The sequence below is a fragment of the Glycine soja genome, chromosome 16, assembly GCF_004193775.1.
Source record: "Glycine soja cultivar W05 chromosome 16, ASM419377v2, whole genome shotgun sequence".
NCBI lineage: Eukaryota > Viridiplantae > Streptophyta > Magnoliopsida > Fabales > Fabaceae > Glycine > Glycine soja.
In genome coordinates this window covers 3,556,565-3,582,395 of record NC_041017.1, presented here as the reverse complement: position 1 = coordinate 3,582,395, position 25,831 = coordinate 3,556,565, and the positions used below count along the sequence as shown (strand labels likewise).

General features: G+C 31.4%; 2 protein-coding genes and 1 non-coding gene across 3 annotated transcripts; 1 reads left to right on the top strand and 2 right to left on the bottom strand.

Moving 5' to 3' along the window:
- Positions 1-1,347: 1,347 nt before the first annotated feature.
- LOC114391033 (nucleolar MIF4G domain-containing protein 1-like) lies at positions 1,348-9,167 on the top strand. Its single transcript, XM_028352031.1, has 13 exons — positions 1,348-1,551; positions 1,655-1,749; positions 1,849-2,680; positions 2,768-2,835; positions 3,569-3,651; positions 4,339-4,438; positions 4,597-4,682; positions 4,770-4,852; positions 5,957-6,084; positions 6,170-6,271; positions 6,983-7,276; positions 7,360-7,482; positions 8,535-9,167. Exons 1-13 carry the CDS (start codon positions 1,548-1,550, stop codon positions 8,916-8,918), a joined length of 2,382 nt encoding a protein of 793 aa, XP_028207832.1. The 5' UTR covers positions 1,348-1,547; the 3' UTR covers positions 8,919-9,167.
- Positions 9,168-11,496: 2,329 nt separating this feature from the next.
- Positions 11,497-11,568, bottom strand: TRNAG-UCC. Its single transcript has one exon. It is a non-coding gene; the product is annotated as a tRNA-Gly (tRNA).
- Positions 11,569-12,603: 1,035 nt separating this feature from the next.
- On the bottom strand, positions 12,604-17,805 carry LOC114390651 (5-methyltetrahydropteroyltriglutamate--homocysteine methyltransferase 1). Its single transcript, XM_028351466.1, has 12 exons — positions 17,648-17,805; positions 16,396-16,751; positions 16,211-16,298; positions 15,751-15,878; positions 15,272-15,663; positions 15,015-15,178; positions 14,543-14,623; positions 14,281-14,447; positions 14,089-14,194; positions 13,671-13,921; positions 13,364-13,565; positions 12,604-13,263 (listed from the first exon to the last, which is right to left on the bottom strand). Exons 2-12 carry the CDS (start codon positions 16,743-16,745, stop codon positions 12,901-12,903), a joined length of 2,292 nt encoding a protein of 763 aa, XP_028207267.1. The 5' UTR covers positions 16,746-16,751; positions 17,648-17,805; the 3' UTR covers positions 12,604-12,900.
- Between the last annotated feature and the right edge of the window lie 8,026 nt (positions 17,806-25,831).

Genomic DNA, 25,831 nt, shown 5'->3' with positions numbered 1-25,831 from the left:
GATTAAATTTCAAAATTAGGAAATGAATCCATAACCTTATCCATTTTCAATCTTAAGCATAATCATAATCATGAAAATAAAAAATAAGATTGGAGAGAAAGATGAACATTCATAAAGATTAGAAATACTAAACTAGAAGTCAAATTCAATTTTGTTTGGAGTGGATCCTTGAATTGATTAATTATTTAGTCTTCCATGATCATCAACAATGGAAAAACCATGAAATTTTGTGCAAGAAATGGAAGAACATAAGTGAAAATAAGAAGAAGAATGAAGAAAAGTTGAGAGAAGAAGAGAGAAAAGAAAAAACTTGCATAACAAATAACTAATTCAGTTTTTTATAAAATGAAGTAACTAACTGACATTATTATATAGAGTGACTACTCAAAAGGAATGGATGAGCCTTGACTAGGCCCATCTAATTTCCCTAATTAAACTAATAACACAAAACAAAGCCCAAACTCACAATCCAATTATTCAAGTATAGAGGTTCTGACTTCAAAACTTAATTTGATCCTCGAGATGACAAGATTGACCAAAACTTATTTGTGACAAATATGAAGATATTTTTCTTATATTTTTAGGGATTACTCACACGTTTCATTTGGAGTTCTGAAATGTCCTCTAAGCCCTGTATAAAACAGATAGGTCGAGTACACACAAAATCTAAAAATTAGCTATAAACTCAATCTTTTTCTTATCTTTCTAGGGATTACTCACACGCACTAACTATATTTTGTTTTTTTTACCTATACAATGCAAATATATAAGATTGAATTATAATTCATTCTAAGTGTAATTTATACTTTAGTAAAAAAAAAAGTGTAATTTGAACTTAACTATATTTGTGTGTGTTGACTAGATCATTAATTTCTACTTCATATAACTTATTAAGTCAAAACACGATAAATTTTTAAATGTATATGAATTTATTAGGTAAAGTTGGGTGATAATGTCTAAATAAAATTTTGAATGTTTGATAGTGTTAATGTCATTTTTTAGTTAAATTAAATATTTTAAAAAACTACCTAAAGATAAAATTAAAAATATTAAAAATCGCTAAATCAATCCAAACGAAACTAGAAAAGATTGATTTGGATATAATTTTTTCAAATCGAATTATATATAATTTTTTTATTTTTTATGTTTAGTTCAAATGATTTATTAAAAGAAAACCCAAACCAAATCAAATAGCATCACAAACATAGCATTTATATCCTGCACTCCTACTATTGCATCGGACACCTCATAGCATTCTAGAAAGCTCATTCAATTTATATTCTGGAATGAACTTTCCGAAATTTCCCAAATGTAATGAGAGGTGTAGGATGCAATAATATGTGTGCAGTATACAATAGCCCACAAACCCCGCCTTAATGAATGGGCCTTTAATTTTCAGGCCGATGAAGTGACCTATTGCCCAAATTTCAAACCCAGCAACAATCGTCTTCTTCCTCAGGTTCGTTCTCGCCGTTCTGCGTCTTCACCGGCACCATTATTCCTCTAACCTTCACACCCTTTTCTCAGCTTCACTTCCGAAGCAAAGCATGGGTAACCCTCTTTCCTTTAAACTTTAAAATTTATTATTTTTCAGTTTTGCATTTCAATTTCTTTCTTTTTTATTGGGTGTGTTTTTGAATAAACTACATTTCAGAGAAGCAAACCTTGGAGAAATCGCGCCGGGAACGAAGGAAAGAATCCCGCTTGGCAAAGAATGCATCAAAACATCACTCCTGGCTCCTCCACCAGGTAACTCTATCATAGCTTCTTTTTTTTTTAGTTTTATTTGTATGTATTGTTTTCTTATCAAAACAATGAAATTTTTTTTTTTAATTTCTTGTTGTATAGAAATCTCGAGCTTTGAAAAAACATGGCAACAATTCAGATTCAGAGTTAGAAACTAAAAGCAAATCCGACACATCAGTTAGTCCTAGTGTCAAGGAAACACAAATTGAGAAGTTGGAATCTTACTCTAGGAAACATGAGACAGATGAAGAATACATGTTGTCAGAGGAAGAACATGGTGGTTCTGTTGCAAAGAAAAAGAAGAAAACAAAGAAGGGTTTTTCTAACAAATGTTCCAGGAAGAGCATGGTGGAGATGATGGGCCTGCAGGATGTTTCTATAGCTGCCAAAAAGGATCTAGAACTTGAAAGGAAGCTTTCCAAGAAGCTCAAGGTGAAGGAAGGAAAATTGAGGGGACTGGATGATGGGCTGAACATAATACTCGATGGAATGTCGTCAGCTTTTGATTTCATGGGAGAAGGGGGGGTTCTTGGTACTGGTGAATTGTCCACGAAGAGATTGAAGAAGAGCTCATCGACTAAGAAGGACAAGTTTTCAAAGAAAAGAATGAAAGTGGAAGCAATGGATGATGTATCACGGCATGTAGAAACTTCTGAAGAAGACGTAGAATCGGATGATGTTCCTGATAGTGCACCTTCAAGGAAGAAAATTAAGAAAAGGAAATTGTCGGGTCAACAGCAGGAAGACAATGCGGAGGATGATGGTGTTGGCATATCCAAGCCTATGAAATCTTGTGGAATGGAAGCGGAATTGGGGGATGCTCCTGCTGAAGTTCCGGAAAAGAAAGCCAAAGAAAAATATATAGCGCCTCACTTGAGAGCTCGTGCAGGCAATGAACCTGAAGAGCATACTCAAATTCGAAGACGTGTGCGTGGTAAGTAGGATAGGCTTTGTTTTGAATTGGCATTTTTAATTGTATACCATTAATTGCTTTTCTTTCTACTTGAACTTTTTTCTTCAGGCCTTCTTAATAGACTTTCTGAATCTAATGTTGAGTCAATTACTGGGGAATTGTCCTTGATCTTTCAGGTATGTCGCTCATATAGCAGTCTTGCAAATTAATGTTTGTTTGATTTCTTGTAACAAAATTATGAGTTTGTTTTGAAATGGATAAAAGGAGAGGTGAGCAAGAGGATGAAGATGATTCTAGGAAGGCTTAAAACTTAGTCTCCCCCCCATTCCTTTTATTCCGCTATTGCACTTAACATTTTTTAATTGAAAAGAGCTTATCTTTTTAAATTATTTGTGAGGTTGTGCCCATTTCTAAAGATAAAGTGATTAATCTTATTCCACTGTTGCCTTGTCAAAGTTTAATTAGTTTGGAAGAAATAAAGTACGAAGACCTTTTGCTAACTCCAGCATGGAGGTTGAAGTCACTTTAGGGCATAGATTGATAACTTTTATGAATTAGAACAAGTTTGGTAGAACATTTTTTTTTTGTTGAATCATCTTGGTTATCTTCTCCACGTAAAGAATGAGTGATCATTGTAAAATCGTTTGTGCTGCTACTCTTCCCCTGCTGTTTATGCTTTAAATTGAATCATATAGGATCATATTAACTATTGGGAACTTCTGGTGCAATGATTTTTCAAAGGATAGTTACTATTCCAACTAATTGATTTGTCCACTCAACATACATACTTATATGCCTATGTTTCTTATGTTTTATTTTTCCATACTAGTAGCTTCTTTGAAACAAAAGCAGTTTTGTTCCTCTGGAGTTTTAATAGTTACTTAACTTCTATGATGTAATCCGTTGCAGTCTGTTGCTCGTAGTGTTGCTACACAGATCTTGACTGAGGAAGTTTTGGCATCATGTTCTAGTGGTCCTCGTGGAAATCAACAGTTAAGGATTTTTGCCTTACTACTCTTACCTCCCTCAGTGAAGTTGCTAAATCCTTGATTTTTTGTTTTTTTATGTTGGAGGCAATTTGTTGAGCTCTATTTTGGTTTTAGGGGAAGGTCAGAAAATAAATGAAGATATTCAATCGAATTTAGTTGTAGTCTTAAATGATAGGATAAGATGAATTTAAGCTTTTAAAGATTGATTGTATAAGGATTCTGTCAGATTTAGTTTTAGCCTTAAGCCTTATATTCAGATGCTCCAACCAGGAAATGTGAAAACATACAACATTAATGGCATAGGAAAAGGAAGAGGTTGAGGATATTCTTTGTCCATATGAGAAGGTAAAACATGGTTAAAAAAGCTTGTTTGACAGTGATATCTAAGATATGATTGAATCACTCTAGATACTCTGGTGCAGGAATCTGTATAGTTTAGAATAATTAATCTTGGGTGTCGAGATTGAGGCCATTGTTATTATTGTAAACATTGTGTAGGGATTCAGAAAGTTTTATTTGGTCTTTGGAGATGTCAGATTCTTCGTCCTTTATCCTGTGTTAAATACTATGTTTGTCCCTGTGGCAATCCTAATTCCTGTAATTTTTCCTGGTGGCTGTTCCTGCTGTCTATCTTTCTAGCCTTTTTATGTTGTTGTGTTCATTGTAACTGACATTTTTTTTCTTGTGAAGGTATGCTGCTGTTTTTGCTGCATTTGTTGCTGGGATGGCATGCTTGGTCGGTGTTGACTTCAGTGCAAAGTTTATGGCTTCCTTTGCAAAATGCTTTGAGGTATATCATGCAAACAAATAAATTAAAAACCGATTTGCTGATATGTTTTTAACTCATTTCCCTTTTCAGTTTTAGTTTCTTCTCCAGACCACCTTTTGCTCTCATTACAGTGTTTTAGAGATTACAAAAGTTATAATCTTCATATATTTTCTGCTCAGGATGAGTACAATAAAGAAGACAATCTCTCCTTGCGGAATCTTACTCTTCTCTTATCCTATTTATGCATATTTGGAGTCTGTTCTAGGTGGGTAAACTGTACTGCACCAAACACTTTATATTAACTTTTTGTTAACTACATTTTTCTAAAATATATCTTGTAATGCTTTTTCAGTGATTTAATATATGACTTTTTGGTCATGCTGAGCAAGCGTTTAACTGAGGCAGATGTATCTATCATTTTGGCATTGTTACAATGTAAGTGTTCTGTCTTTTTAGTTTTTGGTTTGTGTTCAGTTCTAGTTAGAGCTTCCATGTATGTAAATGGTAGAGGTTTATATAAAAGTTTCCTAGTAATCCTTATCTCTAGCAGACTGCTATATCATCATATGCTTAAGCATTTAATGGAAGTACCCCATTGAAGTGATTACTGGTGAAATGGATTCTTTTCCTTTAAAGGCTTTTTGTGTTTGTTGATACCATATCCATTTTGTTTTGTTGGGTTTGCATGGGACTACTTTGACAAACTTAAGATTGTCAGATAGCTATAGTCATACAGTGCAACCTTTGGTTTGTTCATAGATCTAACCAAGCTTGGTTGTGGTATCTTCACTGAAAAATTCTGATAGTGTATCAAGCACTATGGGTATTCTTACATTCCTCATTTTTTATATCTGCAAGACAGATCTCTTCTGTTTGCTTTATTTTAATCATTTCTACCACTTGAGTTTCAACCATAAGATTTTGATGCTGTATGGACTATGGAGCAGAATGTTGGGCTATAAAGACAGTCACTAGGAGCATAAGCTATTAAACTTAGTGTTGCAGAGATAATAATGCTGTGGTAGATGAGTGTACATACAAGATAGAGGATAAAAAATGCATACATTAGAGAGAAAGTAGGGTAGCATCTGTTGAGGAAAGGATGGTATAATCTTGCCTAAGGTGGTTTGGCCTTGTGAGAAGAAGGCTAATAAAAACACAGTATGGACTACGGAGTGAACCAGATGCTGGATAGCCATATAATTAGATGTAGGACTAGGAGACCAAGAAAGGTCTAGGTGAAACCATTAAAAATAAATCTATAAATGGATTTTCTAAGGATTCATGATAGAACACATGGCATCATTTGATTTCTGTAGCTGGCACAACCTAGTGGGAAAAAGGCTTTGGTGGTGGTGGTTGTAAATTTATGTATGTGGTTTTTACCTCTTTCCTCTCTTCACTCATACATTTATCCCCTTAATTATCTGAACTGATGATTCCATGTAATATACAGTGGCTACTTCTCTGTATAATTTACACGGAACTTGATCAATTAGTGAACCATCTGATTTATTTTTATTTTATTTGTCTGAATAGGTTGTGGGATGAAAATAAGGGCTGATGATCCAGCTGCCATGAAAGATTTCATTCTTAGTATTCAGAATACATCAAATAAGTTGAAGGCTTCCTCTGGAGATGACAATGAAAAGCAAAATAGTAAAAGAGTGAGCATGCTTTGTTTTATCATAAAAGGGAAAAAACTATTTTTTCTACACACATTCAGTACTGATTACTTGGTAACACTTGTAGATGGAGTTCATGCTTGAAATCGTATGTGACATCAAGAATAACAAAAGAAAGCCAAATGAGGACTCTGCACATCACACTCGGATTAAGAAGTGGTTACAAAAGGTACCCTGTCTCTAATTTGTGTTTTGTGGCATTGTTTGTTGTTGAAGTTTCTTTTTGCAAAGATATTACCTGTTATGTTCCATTATATTTTTTTTCTCAAAAATAAAATAAAACATTACCTTGTACTTTGCTAAAAAGAAAGCTAAGTTATATGTTGGTTGTGCTTTGCTAAGGCAATCCCTTTATTTCTGGATAACTTACTTGGTCATCTAAGAAATGATGTTCCTGTGGCCGAGCATCCTTGCTGCAAATGCTACTGTTCATAAGACCAAATAATGTACTTTCTTTAGAGCTATTCAAACATATATAATTGAAGATCCAAGCTTAGGTATTATGGTTTAGGGAGTGTCTTTGACAGTTGAAATTCTTGGCATGTTGAAAGACAGTGTTGAGTTCCATTCTTACGATGCGAGTAGTTTCAGAACAGATGATCTTGTAAAATTTTCAAAGGTTTTAAATTTCTTCACAATATCAGCCTCAATTTTTTTTGCTCTCTTTGTTAAAAGAAGATTCATACTCTTGTTTACTAACTTTCCAGACTTCATCTGCTTGGTAGCTCTCAAGTTGATTGATTTCTGCATCTTTTAGTTGTTTTGTCTTTTGCACAGCATATGTATTGTGAAAAAGATACTTGTGATCATCATTTGAATTGTTGTTATTCAAAAGACATTCATATGTCCTTCAAATTCTTAATTTAAATTTTGTTTTCAGTTGAGAGTTGATGACATTTTGATTAGAGGGTTTAAATGGAGCAAGTTACTTGATCCTGACAAGAAGGGCCAATGGTGGTTGTCTGGGGATGTGGCTTCTTCAACAGGTAATGTTGAAGAAGTTGCCAACAGAATAGACAAGGATGTTCATGAAACCCAAAGAATGCTTCAGCTCGCCGCTGCTCAAAAGATGAACACAGATGCCCGAAGGGCAATCTTTTGTATAATAATGAGTGGGGAGGACTATCTTGATGCATTTGAGAAGCTTCTAAGATTGGAGTTACCAGGCAAGCAGGTAAGCCTTTCATTTCCTTCATTTTTTTAAACTTTAGAAATGTTTTATTTCAATTCTGCAGCCTTCTATCTTGTGATATACAGGACAGAGATATCATGCGGGTTCTTGTGGAGTGTTGCTTGCAAGAGAAAGTTTTTAACAAGTATTATACAGTGCTGGCTTCCAAGTTATGCGAGCATGACAAAAATCACAAGTTTACTCTACAGGTATTGATTTTCTCTCCTTGTAGGATTTAGATAAGAACTAAATTGTAGAATTGTGTAGTATTTGCTTCATGAGTCAAAACAGTTACATTTTATAACTACTTACATAGAGGAAAAATATGACAAGAGGAGCATTTGTTATGAAAAATATGAGGAGTGCATCATAATTGTTGAATTGTGAATTGATAGATGCACCTTATGCAAGGGTTTGCATGTCCAGTACCAAAAGAAAAAGCACTTTTCTCCCTCCTGCCAAAACAGCAAAACCTTTAAAATGAATTGGATGAAAATCATCCAAAGTGGATCAAACTGTCTCGTAAAATGTGCACAGCTTTTGTCTCCTTACTCCAAAAGTGCATGTCGAGTTGAATCAACAACCAACAAAATCTCCTTTTATATCTATTTTGGGCATATTGTATTGAGGTGCAATCTGAAAAATTAGGATGCAAATCCCAATAAGAAACAATTAAACTGAATACTTCAGGTTTTTTTTAGGGAATATTATCAGATAGCTTAAATTGTTTGCATTGAGATTGTCTAATGAATTTCTTAAGCAAAATGAATTTGATAAACAAATTTATTTATTTTTAACAGCTAACAAATTATTTGCACTCCATGAGGCCTTCCGGTGGTAATGGTACATTTTTAGTTTCATGGATTTAGATGTTTTGTTAATAAATTTTCTAAATCTATTTACTACTTTCTAAATCTCTACTCTCTCTGAAACATTTACTTTTTTCTAAAAAAGAAAAAAAATGAGCCTACTAATAGCTAGACTTTCTCAAAGATTTTCTTATACCTTAGAAATTGATGATATTGCTTGCAATAACAAGAGCAAGTTAACATGTTCTAGTTTTTTTTTCATATATACATATAGGCATATTGACTTTCAACTTCTCTTAAAATTGGTGAACCATGGCTAAGAGGATTGGTTTACAACAATCCATGCTTAGGAATTGGAATCTGAATCGCGTTATTTTACTAGATATTTTTATAATAATACATTACTGTATGAACCGTTTTCATATGTTCTTTTCCAATGATTTTATTTGCAGTTTTGCCTGTGGGACCAGTTTAAGGACCTGGAGTCAATGCCGCTAATGAGATCAATGCACCTTGCAAAATTTGTGGCTGAAATGGTTTCCTCTTTCACTCTCTCCCTTTCTGTTTTGAAGACTGTGGATCTGAATGATATCACCCTATTGACACCAAAAAGGATCATGCATTTCCGCATTCTGTTTGAGTCCATTTTAGAGTATCCTGAAAACCTGGTATGGAATATCTTCACACGTGCAGCAGTGACCCCTGAACTTGAAAGTTTTAGGCAAGGCCTTGAGTTTTTCATAAAGGAGTATATTGTGAAAAACAATAAAGATCTAAGTCAAAAGTTTAAGTTAGCAAAAAGGGCCCTTAATAATGTGGAAGGAATTTTGATGTGAAAGTAAATTTTGGATTCTACCCAATTTTGTAGCTTAAAATTTGTATCCATTTTTATGGCAAGTACAGGTTGGCACATTAATGATGTCTCTAGAGAGGAACTGTTAAGCTTTAGCGGATAATTTGGAAAATTTTGATTATCATTGCCTTGATTAAATGCTGTAAAGTATTTTTTTATTGAAAGTGGAGTTCAAAGCTTGTCAAGTATTACAAACTTTAAGGACAAGTGCCAAAGGTTTGAAGCTGAGGTTTAGGATTTGTAAACGGTTTAGAAAATGGGTAATGTAATCTCTTATATATTCTTCCATTAGTTTTCTAATATTTTATAAAGAAAGAATTAAATGAAACACAAGTGAATATATTATTCAATGTTTGGAAACATAAAAACATTCAATATTTACTTTATTTAGAAAGAGGTGATTGAGGAAAATCCTTTTAAAAGTCATCATAGAGATGCAGAATATGAGAATAGGCTATGGACTTTATTCTCAAGATGTCATGGAATCTCCAAGAATGTTGGAGTGTCTATCTCGGCAACTATCACAGTAGCTGATGGTAACATGTCATCATTCACTGTTGTTGAAATCACTTAGGGTGTGTTTGGAAAACTGTTTCAACCACGTTGAACATAAGTTTTCCACTTTCCCATGTAAAAACGGAGAAGCATGGGGACCTTGGATTGGCGTTTAGGTGGACTGAACATAGATACAAACACGCACTGAATAACCATACTAGTGTACTTGTATTGTGAAGGAGAATACTGGTTGTTTCACCACATATATTTGTACTATAATCACGTTAACAAAACCATACCCTCCCAATCAATTATTTCAAATGATTAATTTATACTCTTGAAATTTGTACAAAATCATATGATTAAGAGAAGCACCACAAAAAGAAGCGTTTAGGTAGACATAATAATAAAATTATCTAAATAGCTAAAGGTGTTTCAGACTAGCCACTTGTGCTATTGCATGCTTTCACGCATTAATTTACGGGAAACACCTAGTCCTGTCTTTGTTTAATTTGGAAAAAATATATTTTTTCTGTATTTTTAATAACAAAACTCAATGAAAAGAAAGATTTTATTATTAGTATAGTTTTGATACAAATCTTTAACCATGTGTTTGGATAGAGAATTTTTAAAATGCCAAAAAAATTTGAAATGCAAGTAATTCAATTGAAAGCAATTAAATTTCATTCAATTACAAAAATAACTTGTTTGGATTATTTAAATTTTGAATCTATTTTCACATAAATTCAAAATTGTTATTAATTATTAATTTTAAATAAGTTTTTTTTTGTCGCTCCTCACTTTCTCTCTGCAACACAGCACACTCAAACAGTGAGCATTGCTATAGTTGCAGTGTTGCACCAGCACCATTGTACTACAAAACACTCCACCATAGTGATTTCTGGTTGGTGGTGATCTTTAAGCCCAAGTGGAGGTTCGCTGGTTAATCTTCTCTCTTTATCGGTGATTTGGTTCAACTCTTCCTGCCGCTGATTTGGATTCTATGTTGGAGAGTGTGGAAATGATCATCAACGGGTTGGGGCTCTGGCAAAGATGATCATTGACGGGTTGGGATTCCAGTGAGGAAGGTTCGCTAGAGAAAAATAATCATGGATGCACAATTGGGAGGGATAGGAAAGAAAATACACATACAAGAGAAAAATATCATTGAGTTTGAGACACTCTTATGTCTGCAAATGAATGATTTTAAAAATTCCAACTCTTTCAACGGAATTTCAAATTTTTAATTTTAACAAAGATTATCCAAACACTAAATTTAAAATGATAGATATTCAATATCCCATTTAAAATAAATTACTTTCTTAAAAATATTCATCCAAACACAAGGTAAGGGAAATTTGATAGGAAAGAAATTTTTTCATTCCTGAAAATCATAAATCTTAAGAATCATATTTCCTAAAATGAATAAAATTTATTTGGTTAATCATTTTGATTGATTATTTTAATTATTTACCACATTATATAATTTAAGTAAGAATATAAATTTTTTTATTTTAGTAAAAAAAAAAATCAGAAGATCATCTTTCAAAATTTTCGTGAGAAACTGATTAAAAACATTTTTGAGAAATCTCTTTATCCAGGAATGTTATTCTTTTAAAATGCATACTAAACATGAAAAATTAAAATTTTCAACCTATAATTCCCAGAAAACTAAGAATTCGTCTCCTATCAAACATCCCCTGAAAATAAAACAAATAGAATAATTTTGTATGAAAATAAGAAATAACGTTAAGGACGGCCCACCCACTTGGAATAAATACGTAGACTAAAGTTTTTCGTTTGGGCATAGCATTGAAATTGGTTATTGTACAGATGTTGCGTGTGTCTATGACAAAATTGAATGCTTAAGTCAACTTACAACATGTAAGGACAAATATATCCATCGTCAAGGGATTTTGTCACATACATTGATGAATTATTAGTATTGACTCTGCAAGATAATTAATGAAAGATACATTAAATCATTAAGTCTAATTTAACTACAAATTGAAAAAAAAAAAAAAACTCATTACACAAGCTACTTTTTGGTACAAAAAATATGACATTGCGTTTGCCGGGAGTCGAACCCGGGTCTATTGCTTGGAAGGCAATTATCCTAACCGTTGGACTACAAACGCTTCACAAGCTACTAAATTAAAAGTAATTATATAAAACCTCTAATCTGGCTAATTTTGGAAAAAAAAGATTAACTATATTTTGGATCTGCATATTTTTTAGTTTTCATTTTTAGTTCCTGAATTAAATTTTGATTGATCTTAATCTCTAAAATTTTATTTTGTTAATAATTTTAGTTTTTACCATCAAATACAATTGTTAAATGATGATGTGATATTATTTTTATTATTATTTAATTATGTTTTGTGACGATTTTCTTTTTTAAATTACTTTGTAATGCCATAGGAACAGAGACTAGTCAAAAATTAATTTAGAGATTAAGAGTGAAAACTAAAAAAAAATCAAGACCAAAAACATAATAAAAAAATGTATTAAATTCTTATTACAAAGTGAATTCATATGGCATTTAAAATCATATCGTTGGCCAACAAAAGTGAACTCATATTATAACTTTAATACACTTTGATTGGAAATCTTGTTAGCCTTAATCTTATTCCCTTATAAGGCTGACAAGATTTCAAGAACAAATGTATTAAGGCACTTAAGACTCCTAGGTGAGCTCAATGATGTCTTGGTCCATGGGGAAACCGCGGATAATCTTCTACATACACAATAGAAAAACAATATTACTCAAATGTGATCCAATTTGACACTTCTTGCTCCCCTTCATCTTTGCTGTGTCAATATCAGCTTCTTCGTGCCACATTTGCTGCCTTTTCCCTTTCAGGGTAAAATGCCCTCAGTTACAGAATCTCAAGTGTACAATGATTAGAATTACTCCCAGAGAACATTGTTATCACATCTCAGTGAACTTATAAAAAAAAACTACTCTTTAGTATGTGAAAAAATATTGACGAGCTTAGCCAAATGTTTGTTTTCCCATTATAAGTGTGGTTACATCCGTAAATTTAGGTTATATAAGAATGTTTACGATAATGTAATCCAAATAGCTATAGCTTATTAATTAGTCAAGGAATTAATTAGTTTGTTTTTAAGAAAAAAGAAATACTCTGAAACCTTTTTTTCTTAAGCATGTATTTTGAAATACTCGATATAGATGCTCATAGTTATTTGCACAAAACTGGTAAAATTCCAGATCAATAAGGATTGCGGCGAAGCCGCAAAGATACAACATTCATTAGGGAAAACAGGAGTGGGGAAAAATAAGGGGGGAGGGGTTGAGGAAGAATCAATTGCTCACAGAGCATGCTAAGACACCTAAATATTCCACACACAGTTATTGAAACAACCCAATATAGAGAAAATTTTTCTTTGGTGTATTATAATATAAAGCAGAACCAAATGACTTGGAAGATTCTACTTTCTTATACCATTCACTTGGCAAGTTCGTTGCGGATGAGTTTTGCTGCGGCAACCATGTTTGTGAGGGCTGGCTTCACCTCAGTGTACTTACGGGTCTTGAGCCCACAGTCAGGGTTCACCCACAAGATGTTCTTCTCGAGCACTGCCAGCATCTTGTTGATTCTGTCAGCAATTTCTTCAGTTGGTGGTATTCTTGGGGAGTGGATGTCATAGACACCAGGGCCAATTCCAGCACCATACTTCACACCTTCGCGGAAGACTGACAGAAGCTTCTCGTCGGAGCGAGAGTTCTCAATGGTGATAACATCGGCGTCCATGTCGATGATGGAGTGGATGATGTCGTTGAAGTTCGAGTAGCACATGTGAGTGTGGATCTGTCAATATGAAAAGTTGATTATTACAACATATGTGAAAATGAGGATGAACAAAAAAAATTTCTAATCCAGTGATTTGCGATGATCCAAAAGAGTGTACCTGGGTGGTATCCTGGACACCAACATTGGTGATTCTGAAGGCATGGACAGCCCAGTCCAAGTAGTGAGCTTGCTCTGATTTCCTCAGTGGAAGACCCTCTCTCAAAGCAGCTTCATCAATTTGGATAACAGTGATGCCAGCCTTTTCAAGGTCTTCCACTTCGTCCTTGATAGCCAAAGCAATCTGGTAGGTGGTCTCAGATCTGCAGATGGATTCATACACTAAAGTTAGAAACAGCAACGTGGTGAATAATTGTTAACTTCACGTTACCCTCCTTGATGTTCATTTTTCGGTGTGGAGTTTATACCTAGGTTGGTCATTTCTAACAAAGGACCAGTTGAGAATGGTAACAGGACCGGTAAGCATTCCCTTCATTGGGCGCTTGGTAAAGCTCTGAGCCAGAGATGACCAGAAGACGGTCATTGGCTTTGGGCGGCTCACATCACCATAGATGATCGGTGGCTTCACGCAACGGGAACCATAGGATTGCACCCACCCATTAACGGTGAAGGCAAAGCCTGACAATTGTTCACCGAAGTACTCAACCATATCATTTCTCTGCAGTGAAATGCATATACAATTAGTTGGAGGTGCTGCAATTTTGGAATCAGCAATCTAACAATAAGGAAAGAAAATATGCAAAGAGTAGTTGCTCTTCAGAAAGAAAGAAGCTATCTTCAATTCAAAAGACTAATATTTAGTCATGTTATGAAATGAGAGCGGACCTCTGGTTCTCCATGAACAAGAACATCAATATCAAGCTCTTCTTGAAGCTCAACAACTTTGCGAATTTCCTCCTTAATTGACTTTACATACTCTTCCTCGGAGATCCTGAAGAAAACAGCATAATGATCAGTAAAAGAAAGGCACATGATCAATGAAAACAAGGCAGAGATCAGCAGTCTCAGCATTCTCACTTGTTAGCCTTGAATTCACGGCGTACCCTCCTCAGTTCTACAGTCTGAGGGAAGGATCCAATAGTGGTGGTTGGAAGGATTGGAAGGTTGAGCTTCTTTTGTTGAGAATCCAGTCTGGCACTGACATTTGTTGCACGGCGATGATCTGAACCCTTCAATGCAGCAGCCTGAGAGGAAAGAAAAGAAGCCATGAGTAACAGCAGAATAAATATTACAACATATCCAAGTTAACAAAAAGGGCAGTTGAAATAAAAGCACTCACAGCCTTCTGAACAGCCTCGTTGGTCACTCTTGGAGAAGACTTCCTTGAAGCCAGAGCAGCAGCATTACCAGAGAAGAAGGCCTGAGAATGAAACCACAAGATATTTTTCATTAGTGAATTGTGTGATGAAACAAATAGGAATTTGCATAATATTTTTTTTCTCATGGTTCCAAAATTAATCATGAATTTTCTTAATTCTAATTCTTGTGATATACTTTTTTTTGCTTCTCTTTATTCATTTAATTTGTTTCTCTTTCCATTGCACTATTCCACTCTTTCAACTCTTTGTATAAAAATAAGAAATCTTATTCGCCAATTTATGAAATTATATAATATTTATATTAAAATATGATCTTATTTTAACTTAATATTTTTAATGAAAACCTTCTAGTTGTGTGTAGTTATATTTGGCCCCAATAAATAGCATGTTGCATTGTTTTAAGGAAACAGATATATAATCAGATTATATTACCTCATCCTTGTGGCCAGACAATGCTTTAGCCAATGCGTTAACTTCAACAATTTTTTGGGCAGCAAAAGCTAGCCATGACTTGATCTCATCATCCAACTTGGTCTCGTTAACTAGATCAACAGCAGTGTGAAGAAGGGAGGAGGAGGTGGACACAACAAGCTTATCTGCATACAGTTTAAATAATAGATACATCAGGTAACTATAATAACTGTAAAAGTCTCCCAAAATTTACTCTGAAACACATGTTTAATAAATACCTTTGCCCACAATGCCCTCAAGACCCTGCAAGGTAGTGAGAGAAGCAGCAAGGTCATTGGCCCAGATGTTCCTTCCATCAACCACTCCAGCAAAGAGGTATTTTCCGCTGGGAAATCCACCCTTGATCAAATCAAGAGTGTTGGTTCCACGGACCAAATCAAATCCATATGCAGTGACGCCATTCAGAGATGTGAGGGTCTTGTATGCCTCAGCAGGGATGTCGGCAAAGTAGGTCTCAACAAGAACATTCAAACCAGACAAAGCAGGCGCAAGTTCTGCATATGCGTCAGTGAATGCTTGCAACTTGTGAGACTCAAGGTCCAAGACAAGGGTAGGCTCATCAAACTGAATCCATGAAGCACCAGCTGCCTTAAGGTCAGCAATAACTTCCCTGTGTTTATAGTTATAAGCAAGTTAGACAAATGACATGAATATACAGAGAAAATTACAACAACACTCAACAAGTTAAAATTCTTACTTGTAGACAGCAAGAACCTTGGGAAGGAGAGAGAGGAGAGAAAAGGATTTCTCAACTCCCTTGGCAGGCTTGGAGAGCAACAGGTATGTAACAGGGCCAACGAGGACCGGAACGGTATCCACTCCAAGCTGCAAGACAAATAAATATACATTCAATGACAATGTTGATACATACAAGCATACAAAAGGGCTAAGAAATCAACTTTTTTATCACAATGACCCACACAGGACAACATGTGAACACAACAACTGCCAACAAAACAATTCCCTGTCACGCACTTGCTCTTGGCCACAATAAATGAGAAATTCACAACAAGTGGTAATTAACACAATCATTTCTCATATTTCACCCTTATCTAAATGAAGTGTTGCACACAGCAATGCTTCTCAATTATATTCAGCTAAGCTATTGCAATTGGCTTTTAAGTTTTGACACAATTATAGAAAAAAAAAACACATACCGCCTTGGCCTCCTTGTATTCATCAACAGCCTTGTGAGAAGCATAGGTGAAGTTCACATCAGGGCCCAATTCAGGGACAATAAAGTGGCTGGATCAACACAAAAATAACAATTCAGGAATCAGATCATTACACCACAACAACACACCATTAATAGAAGACAGCATTAGGAGGCATCATCACTTACTAGTTGGTGTCGAACCACTTGGTCATCTCCATAGCTGGCACGGTAGCATTACCTCTGGCCATGGAGAAGTAGGTATCAAACCCAATCTCGCCGCCGGTCCAGCCGTACCTTGGTGGAACGGCACCGAGGGTGGCGGTGGCGTCGAGAACCTGGTCATAGTGAGAGAAAGTGTTGCTGGGGATGTACTTGATCCCAGCATCAGCCATCTGCTTCCAGATGGATGCCCTGAGATCAGAAGACACCTTCTGCAAATCCTCGGCGCTGCTCTTGCCATCCCAGAAAGACTCGAGAGCGAACTTGAGCTCTCTCTTGGGACCCATACGGGGGTATCCAACGATGTGAGATGCCATTTTTTTCTGTCGCAACAGATCAAAATCCCAAATCAGTTCACAACGAATAACACATGCAACAAAATTCATAGATCATGGCAATAATATCCGCATTAACACATGCAACAATATTCAATAATCATTACAATAATCTCTCATATCCAGGAGTGCAAGCAGCTCACTCTCTAGCTAACTCCTACTAAAACACTCTTCACTCTCCACTCTCCACCATTAGTTTAAAATTCATTGAAAAATACAAAAATCATAAGTGAAACTCATTGATTAAATAAGATTCCAATAAATTTCAAACAACATCAGAGAACAGAGAGTAAGATGCTAACATTTCTCATTTCCATAATAACACGTGCAACAATATTCAGAGATAATGACAAATTAACAACAACACATATATCAAGAAAGACTACATAGCGAGATTCGTATTCCCTATGTTGCATGAAAGGTCACACTTGTCATTTCCAATCCGTTGAGCAGAAGCACGTGAAAACACACACACACACACACAAAGTATAAACTAATGACTACATAGCAGTTTTAGCTACTAAGATAAGTTCACACGATTTAGTAGAAGAATGATTCTCATATCAAGAAATACTAGATTTGAATAGTGTTATAGAAAACGAGCGAAATAAGAGCAAAATCGATTCAGATCCAGAGCAGATCTACATATTACAACGACAAATAGCAACAGATCTAGAACCGTCACAATCATTCACAGAAGTTGAGCATTACGTTTTAAGTGTAGATCTGAGGAAAATTACGGAGTGAAATTGAAGTGTTGAAAGAAGAAAGAAGAGTAAGGGAAAATGAGAATTGTGGAACGGATCGTGAAACTTAAGAAAACAAAGGAAGGAGGAAGTGAGAGAGAGAGAGAGGGAGAGAAAGCCGGTGAGAGAGTCTCGTACCTTGCGGGTGAGAGTAGGAGACTAGTTCTCTGTGGCTTCTTCTTCGCTTCTGAGGGAGCAAGTTGAAGCAGAGAAGAGAGTGCGAGGTATTAGGAGTGGTTTACGGGTTATTTATAGCCGTTTTCAGCCCCAGATCTGAGTAGCTCCCTTTTCTCTTCACATTTTCTTCATTCTTGCTATTAATGACTTATTAATTAAAAGAAAATTCCTACTTTTTTTTTATTTCTATGGCCATGAATTTGTGGGTGCAGGGGTTTTACATCTACGCGCGCTTCTGTGGCCCCTAATGGCTGCCAGTCGGTGTAAATTTAACCACACTTCTGATTTTTATACCCCTAATTCACACTCTTATTTATACTTTATCATTTCTTTTCTATTAAATCATACTACTTATTATATTTATACTTTTTATTCTTCTCACTCAAATATCAAATATCATATAAATAATGTTTATACATCTTCATTCATTTGAGAAATGCGCAGCACAATCATATGAACATGTTTATTGTAGTAACAGTTAAAATTTATTAGAAATTAGTATACATTTTTGTGTATCTTATATTTTATATAATAAAGTTTTTACAATTTTTATTAACTTGTGATTAATAAAAAATATTGTTAATATTTGTTTGTTGTGGAAATATATGCTGTGATCTTACGTGGAGCTGTAACATGACTTTCTGTCACCGAGTGAAGGACACGTGTATTCAACTATTACGCCACATTGCCCAATGAGAAGATTTTTTTTTTATATAAAAAATATATAAAAGTTTCCTTTACTCTTTTTTTTTTAATGTATAGATAATTAAGTTTGAGATCTCGTGTAAACTAAGATTAAATCTAGTGGATTAAAAAAATTTATTTTTTATCCTTAGGAAATTAAAAACTTCCTTTACATCATGTAGTAATAAATTAAATGATGGGAGACATATGTTGAAATTAAAATTAAATTATTTGGATATTATTTGAATTTAATCTTTGATAGAAATTATTTTTAATTAAATTTTATTTATCTTTTGACTAAATTCTAGATTAGCTTGATTAAATTTTATTTATCCTTTGACTGAATTTTGGATTAACTAGGTTTCTTTCCCTGATAAATTAAAGGGCTAAGAAAAAAAATAATCTAGTAGTGATATTTTTATATTAAAAAATAAAAAATATATAAAAGTTTCCTTTACTCTCTTTTTTTTAATGTATAGATAATTAAGTTTGAGATCTCGTGTAAACTGAGATTAAATCTAGTGGATTAAAAAAAATTATTTTTTATCCTTAGGAAATTAAAAACTTCCTTTACATCATGTAGTAATAAATTAAGTGATGGATTAATATATTAAAATTAAGATTGAATTTTTTGGATATTATTTGAATTTGATCTTTAATAGAAATTATTTTTGATCAAATTTTATTTACCTTCTGACTAAATTCTAGATTAGCTTGATTAAATTTTATTTACCTTTTGACTGAATCCTGGATTAATCAAGTTTCTTCCCTGATAAATCAAAGGATTAAGATAAAAAAATCATTTAATAGTGATATTTTTATATTAAAAAATAAAAAATATTGGTTTTGTTTACTAAAATTGGTTTTTTCTATTCTTCTAAAAGTTATCATTTCAAGTTATTGTTCTGATGACTTGTTATATAATTTTTATATCATTCAAACAAAGTATATTATTTTTAAATCAATTTTAATTAGTGTAAAATTATATGAAATTAACTTTGTCACAACTAAATTTTAAGGCCTTAAAAAACCTAGTTTTCAAGAAAATCGAATCGTATAAAACATCATTGATACTTTTACAAATACTTACTTATCTTTAAAATCTTTGATATCATAAATTATTTTTGAGCCTCGATTATTTTGAAAAATAAAGTTCAGTGAACTTAAGTTAAGAGAGCAATGCTCTTTCATCGCTTTTCCCATTCACAATTCAAATTTTGGTTTAAAACAAATTAAACTCGTTATTACTTAAATACATTCAAGTTAGGAAAAACCATCAATTTCAACCCGCGTTATATTATAAAATAATATACTGTATTTTTTTTATCAACAAATTATCTCGAAATCAAAGTCAAAATTCCAACTTTATACGAGAAAGACTAATGATGTGCTAACAGACGTTTGTTAATCAATTAATAATAAAAAAAGACGTTTGTTAATCAGTAGGCATTGATTTAAAAATAGTTTTATTTTTAACCTAAATATAGTTTTGTTTTTTTATATTCTGATCCTTATAAATCTTTATTCGTAAATTCATATGTTTTTTTAATTTTAATTCCTTAATACACAAAATTACAAAAACTAAAAATGAAAAAAAAACTTAAAGAAACTAAAATTGTAAAATCGTTAATTTACAAAAGACTAAAAAAGAAAAAAACATATAGAAACCAAAATTTTAAAAAACAACACAAAATTATAAAAACTAAAAATATAAAAAAAAAAAACTTACACAGATCAAAAAAAAAAAAAAAAAAACATCAACGTACATGAATTAGGTTTATATTTAAGCCTTTTGTTTTTTTTGGTACGTTTAATAGTATTTGGTACAAGATTTATGAAATTGCTTAAATATACACACAGAATATTCTCGGTACTTTATAAAAAAGAAAAAGTCACATTACTCTGACATATAACAGCCTGTATTCTTCTTATTTTAAATTTTATCTGTCTGTTGCTTATACTATCATGTAGGACTGAAAACTCTTCTCTGTTTTGAATTGTATTGTTCTGTTAATAAAATAGCCAAGTCTAAAACTAACTTGGATATGGAAAATATTTTAACTGTATATACCACCAAAAGCTAAACATGTAAATTAAAATAATTTATAGATGGACTATTGCTAATCAATAAAAAAATATTATATATGAAAAGTTTATTAATTTTTATAATAATTACTTTAATTCACTATCCATATTAAAGCTAATTAAATTCTATAGACTATACGCATTTTCAAACAATGCATCTGAAATGTCTTTATGTACTCTCGGACATGCCATTAAAAAGAATCATTTACTCTGACAAGAGAAGGTAAAGATTGTTCTTGGCTTTTATTGTCATTACCATATAATAGGTTGTTCATTAGGTTAGACTTAGCACACAATAAACATTCGTGGCTGACATTGAAAACAAAAGCAAGATATTTATTTACAACAAATTATTTGGTTTGGTGATACATAGGTCAAAAGCCTGAGTGTTTATCACCAATAATAATACTGTAACACTTTTGTCATTTGTTACACACGGCTCAACCAGAAACACTCACCTTATCAAGTTACTTTCTTACTTAGCTTCCTCTGCTACCAGCATGACAAGTGTGAAGCCACACTTTACACTTCATTTTCCTCCAAGGCACTTTTCAAACATATTTCCAACAACAACCCAATGCGATCCCCTGCACTTCATCTCAAAACTGCAGGATGTGCCGTTCACAATCCACCATTAATTGTTTCATAAAAAAATATTAGCTTAATTCAAATTTTAGTTTCTTAAACATTATAATTATGTGATTTTATTCCATGCTTATTTTATTGTGGACAGAATGAGATTTACAAACGTATTCAGACCTTTTCTTTTACAAAACAATTAGATTTACTTTAAAATGCATGCATCATGTTTTAAACGGACAACTAAACATATTAGTCTCCTCAATTTTAATTATACTCTCTCTAAATTCATATATAAACAAAAATAATTAATTTCATATTAATTGAAAAATCAATTAATATCATTTAATTTTATTAATCTTAAAGTAAAAAATAAAACTATTTTTGAAATGTCTTTTATAAAACTTTAGCATCATAAATAGAAAGAATCGTTAAGAATAGAGTTATAAATAAAGGATGTCGATAAGGATAAATAAGAAAAATTAGTTATTTATTTACATTTAAGTTCAACGTATAATATTACTTTTTTTTTTATAGATACTAGTCCAAAAAGAGTATCAATCAAGTCTTTTAGATATTGGAAATGTTCAATTTTAATCTCCAAATAATGTGGTCAAGTATTATAACTGTATGATTTTTTCTTATATTTTATAATTATGCCATTGAAATTATTTTTTTAGAATAAAAATTACACTTTGAGGACTAAAATTATAAGTTTGCAAAATTTAAAGGACTCAATTATATAATTCAAACCTAAAAAATTAAAATTATACAATTATAATATATAAGGGAGAAAATTGTAATTAAGCCTTTTTTTTTTTTTTGCAAACACTATTTTAGAACCTGTGGACTGTTAGAGTGTTAGATACAAACAGAACACCGTGCCACATATATATTTAAACTGTAGAAGATCTGCATCCAACAACAACACGTTCATCCACGACCGTCACGCGCCACATAAACGACACCTCCGAATCTCAGCAACAAAATTATGGAGAATAATGCAACACTTGTTTGAGGAATGCTAATACTACACTATCTAACATATTCTTTTTAACATACATTTTGTTTTTATTAAAATTTAATAAAACAAATTAAAAAGAAAAGAAAAGAAAGATTCATTAAATGGAAAATGAAATCCACTAACATTATCATTTTCTATAAATTTCAATTAATTGCGGAGAGTGTAATAGAAAGTGTTGTTAAAATTTATCTGTTTTTATTTACTAAATTACTAATTTTAACATACTTTTTATGACTAAATAACTTATGTGTGAAGTATAGAAATTAATTTGTTTTATCAAAGGAAATTTATATGTAATTTCTAATAAAAATATATTTAAACATGGTGTATAAATATATATATTAAATAGTGTTTTTTTTTTCAGTTTTGCAATATTGGGGGAGAAAAATATACTGGCAGAAACTGTAATTAATAAATTTACTTATGTTAATGTAGGAGTATTTGGGAAATCAGTGGGTGGGGTAGAGGGGGGTTGGTAATGGTAATGGAAGTTGGTGGGGAATTGGTGGTGGGCCCCACGGTTCGAACTAGTTTGCACGATGAGTTTTAAGATTATTGTTTTTTAAATGTTGCTAATAATTATTTAATTGGCATCCTATAATGGAATACCCATATTGCCCTACGCTTAGTGCTAAAATGACGACTTTAGCCTTCGGTAGGTGTGTAACGTGCCTTTTGTTTTGTCGTGTACATGCAGGGGTTGGTGGAATTACAAAGCCTCGTAATCTCAGTATAAAAAGCTGGGAGGGAGTCACAAATTTTTAGGGTAAAATCAAATTTAGATGTCTCATTTATATTTTAAATTTTAGTTTGGTTCTTTAAATTTAAAAAACTTCATTTTGCTTCTTTAAAAATTCTTGATACCATAAAAAATTCAAACATATAATTCTCAGTTAAAGTAATAAAATATCTTTTAAAAATTTGTTTCAGGTTACATTCAACCTTGATTCGACCAATATGTAAGTCAAAGTTAACAATGTTAATGTAAAAAACTGACAAAATAACTATATGGTCTAATAGAGATACAATAAATATTATAAAAGGCTATAGTAAAAAAATTTAAACTTAAAAAACCAAACTGAAACATAAAATTAATGTAAGTAATAGACAAATTTTATTTTTGCTTAATTTTAGTATTATGAGTTTTATTTTTAACTCAAGTCATTTTCTAATTGAGAGTTAACAGACTAATTTTTTATGTACTCAGATTTATATAAAGTGTTAAATATCTTTCAATTTTTTATTCATACATTAAGGTGTGATTTACTGTCTATGATTTTACATACATGGTATAAAAGTTAGCTTGTAATTGTATAAAATTTTATTATTACTTAAGAGTTGAAAATTGTTATATTAGTTTATTAAACGTTAAATTAATTTATAGGTCTTGAATTATTTAGTATTTTTTTTCAATTAGAGAACTTCTTTTTAGTCACGTCCTTTCGTCTAACTATTATAATAAAAGATTAACCAAAAACAATTAATTTTTCTGTGATTTTAGTATGTCAACTTTTACATGTTTGCATTAAGTATTTTTATATCTCCAAGTCAATATTTTTACCTCAGGTTGTGAACCCAATATTTTCAATTGGATTCTTCAACAAGTACTCTTATTTCTTCATGTCCAATCAACCCAATTATTCTATGACAAGCCTCTCCAAATTTCACCCCACATCAATCTTATGGTAAACTCACACAATTGACTCAAAGAATTAATTTTTCATAACAATACTTAGACAAAATAATTTAATTAAAAATAAATACAAGTGTCACAAGGATCTAAATGAAAGAAAGAGAATAGTTCAAAAACCGAATTAAAATTATCATAATAATTCAGACAACTACAAACTAATTTAACCTTTATTAAATTATAAATATTTATTATAATTTTTTTAAAAGTAATTGATAAATATAAAAAAGATAAATGAACATATTTTATGTTATTTTGTATAATTTTTAATTTTATTTTATAGATAAATATATTTATAAATAATTATATTTTTAGTTGTTTTAATGAATTTTGAACTCTTACAAATTTGTGTTTACGGATAAATTATTTTAATTATAATTTTTAATTTCAATTATTTGGATTTTAATTTTGAACTCTTGTACTATTATTTTTATATTATAGCTTAAAATATTTTTAACTAATTTTAAAATAAAATAAAATAAAAGGATACATTTAATTAGTATATGTCATATTTTTATTATGTTAATTAATATGATAATATCATTGTATTTTTTAAATATCATTGTTTATTAGTATTGTCGAATTAATTAATTATCACTATCTTGAAGTACGATTCTAAAATAATAATAGAAAAAATGAAAATAGTGTAATGATTTAAAAAATAAATACAAAAAATATAAAAAAAAGTAACAGGGAGAGTAAAGTAAAATAAATTTGCCATGTATCACTCAACAATATATAAGGATAAAAGTAAAGTAAAAGATAAGAAAGTAAAGCTAAATATTACTTTAAATAATGTTTTAAAAATAACTCTATATACTATTAAAAAAATTATCAAATTATGTTAATATCACATATAAGAGACATTTGGTACATCCTAATATATATTTTTTTTAAAAAAAAAATGAAAGAGAGAGGGAATGAAAATTAAGGTTATGGTTGACAAAATTAGTTGAAAAGTTAGTTGGAAGTGAAAAACTGGAAGTTGAAAAATTAGATTATTAAATTAGAAGTGTTTGATAAAATTAGTTATTAGAGTAGTTGAAAAATATAAGATGACAAAATAATAATAATACCAAGATTTATTTCTAAAAAGGTAACAAAGAAAACAATAAATATATCAAAGATAAAAGAGTTGAAAACATATAAAAAGTTAGGAGTTAATATTTTAAAAAATGTTACTTCAAATAACGTTTTAAAATATGCTAGAAATTACTAAGCTACTAAAAAAAGTTTGATTGCCAAACGACCAAATAATTTTTTCAGCTAATAAAAAAGATAGAAACTAACTCAACTATTAGAATGTACTAATATATTAAAATTAGACTTTATATATAATTAGTAAGATGATAGTGGTTAAAGACATAATATTGTATTTTATCCTTCTCATAATAAATGTCATTTTTAATTTTTTTACACAAATTTAAAAAATAATAAATAGAAGAAAAAGAATAATAATTTCATGAAACTAACCTTATTAATATTATATTGAGAAATTAATATGATACTTACAAGGAGTGGTAGTGAAAAAAATAATTAATATTAAATTAAAAATCTAAAAATGACACTTATTTTGATTTTTTTTTCTTCTTACATGACACTTATGATGAGATGAAGGAAATATAATTTATGTGAAACAGTGAAAGGATTAAGTTAATTCAAGTGTAACTTTAAAAGAGTTATTTCTTAATTCATCTCACTTTTCATTTTCTCTTAATCTAAACTAAACGTTAAAGTTAAATTACTTGTTAGAACCATTAAATTAAGAAAAAAATAAAAGATGAAAAATGAAAAATAGCTTTTAGAGTAAAAGATTAATTTAATCTCTTCTTATATTGTAATTTTAGGTAAGGGACAACTTAGTTAAAAAAATATAGAGATGAAAAGTAGATATCACCATTATGATAATTTTTTTTTAGAGGTGCCATTATAATAGTTATAAATTATATAGATGATCAAATAAGTTTATCAATTACTAAAAACAACTAAAAAGTAACTGAAAGTGTAAACTTATATGTGTAATGTTGTTTTGATTTGAATTTTTGTTTTTTTTATCAAACATGATATTAATATGGAATATTAC

Excerpts from the sequence above, each read along its gene's own strand:
- LOC114391033 (XM_028352031.1), top strand. Across the intron at positions 2,681-2,767 it reads AATTCGAAGACGTGTGCGTG|GCCTTCTTAATAGACTTTCT; the intron begins GTAAGTAGGATA and ends TTTTTTCTTCAG. Across the intron at positions 6,272-6,982 it reads TTAAGAAGTGGTTACAAAAG|TTGAGAGTTGATGACATTTT; the intron begins GTACCCTGTCTC and ends TTTTGTTTTCAG.
- LOC114390651 (XM_028351466.1), bottom strand. The coding sequence starts at position 16,745 with ATGGCATCTCACATCGTTGGATACCCCCGTATGGGTCCCAAGAGAGAG. Across the intron at positions 15,879-16,210 it reads AATACAAGGAGGCCAAGGCG|CTTGGAGTGGATACCGTTCC; the intron begins GTATGTGTTTTT and ends TTTGTCTTGCAG. Across the intron at positions 14,624-15,014 it reads TGTCTGGCCACAAGGATGAG|GCCTTCTTCTCTGGTAATGC; the intron begins GTAATATAATCT and ends TTTCATTCTCAG.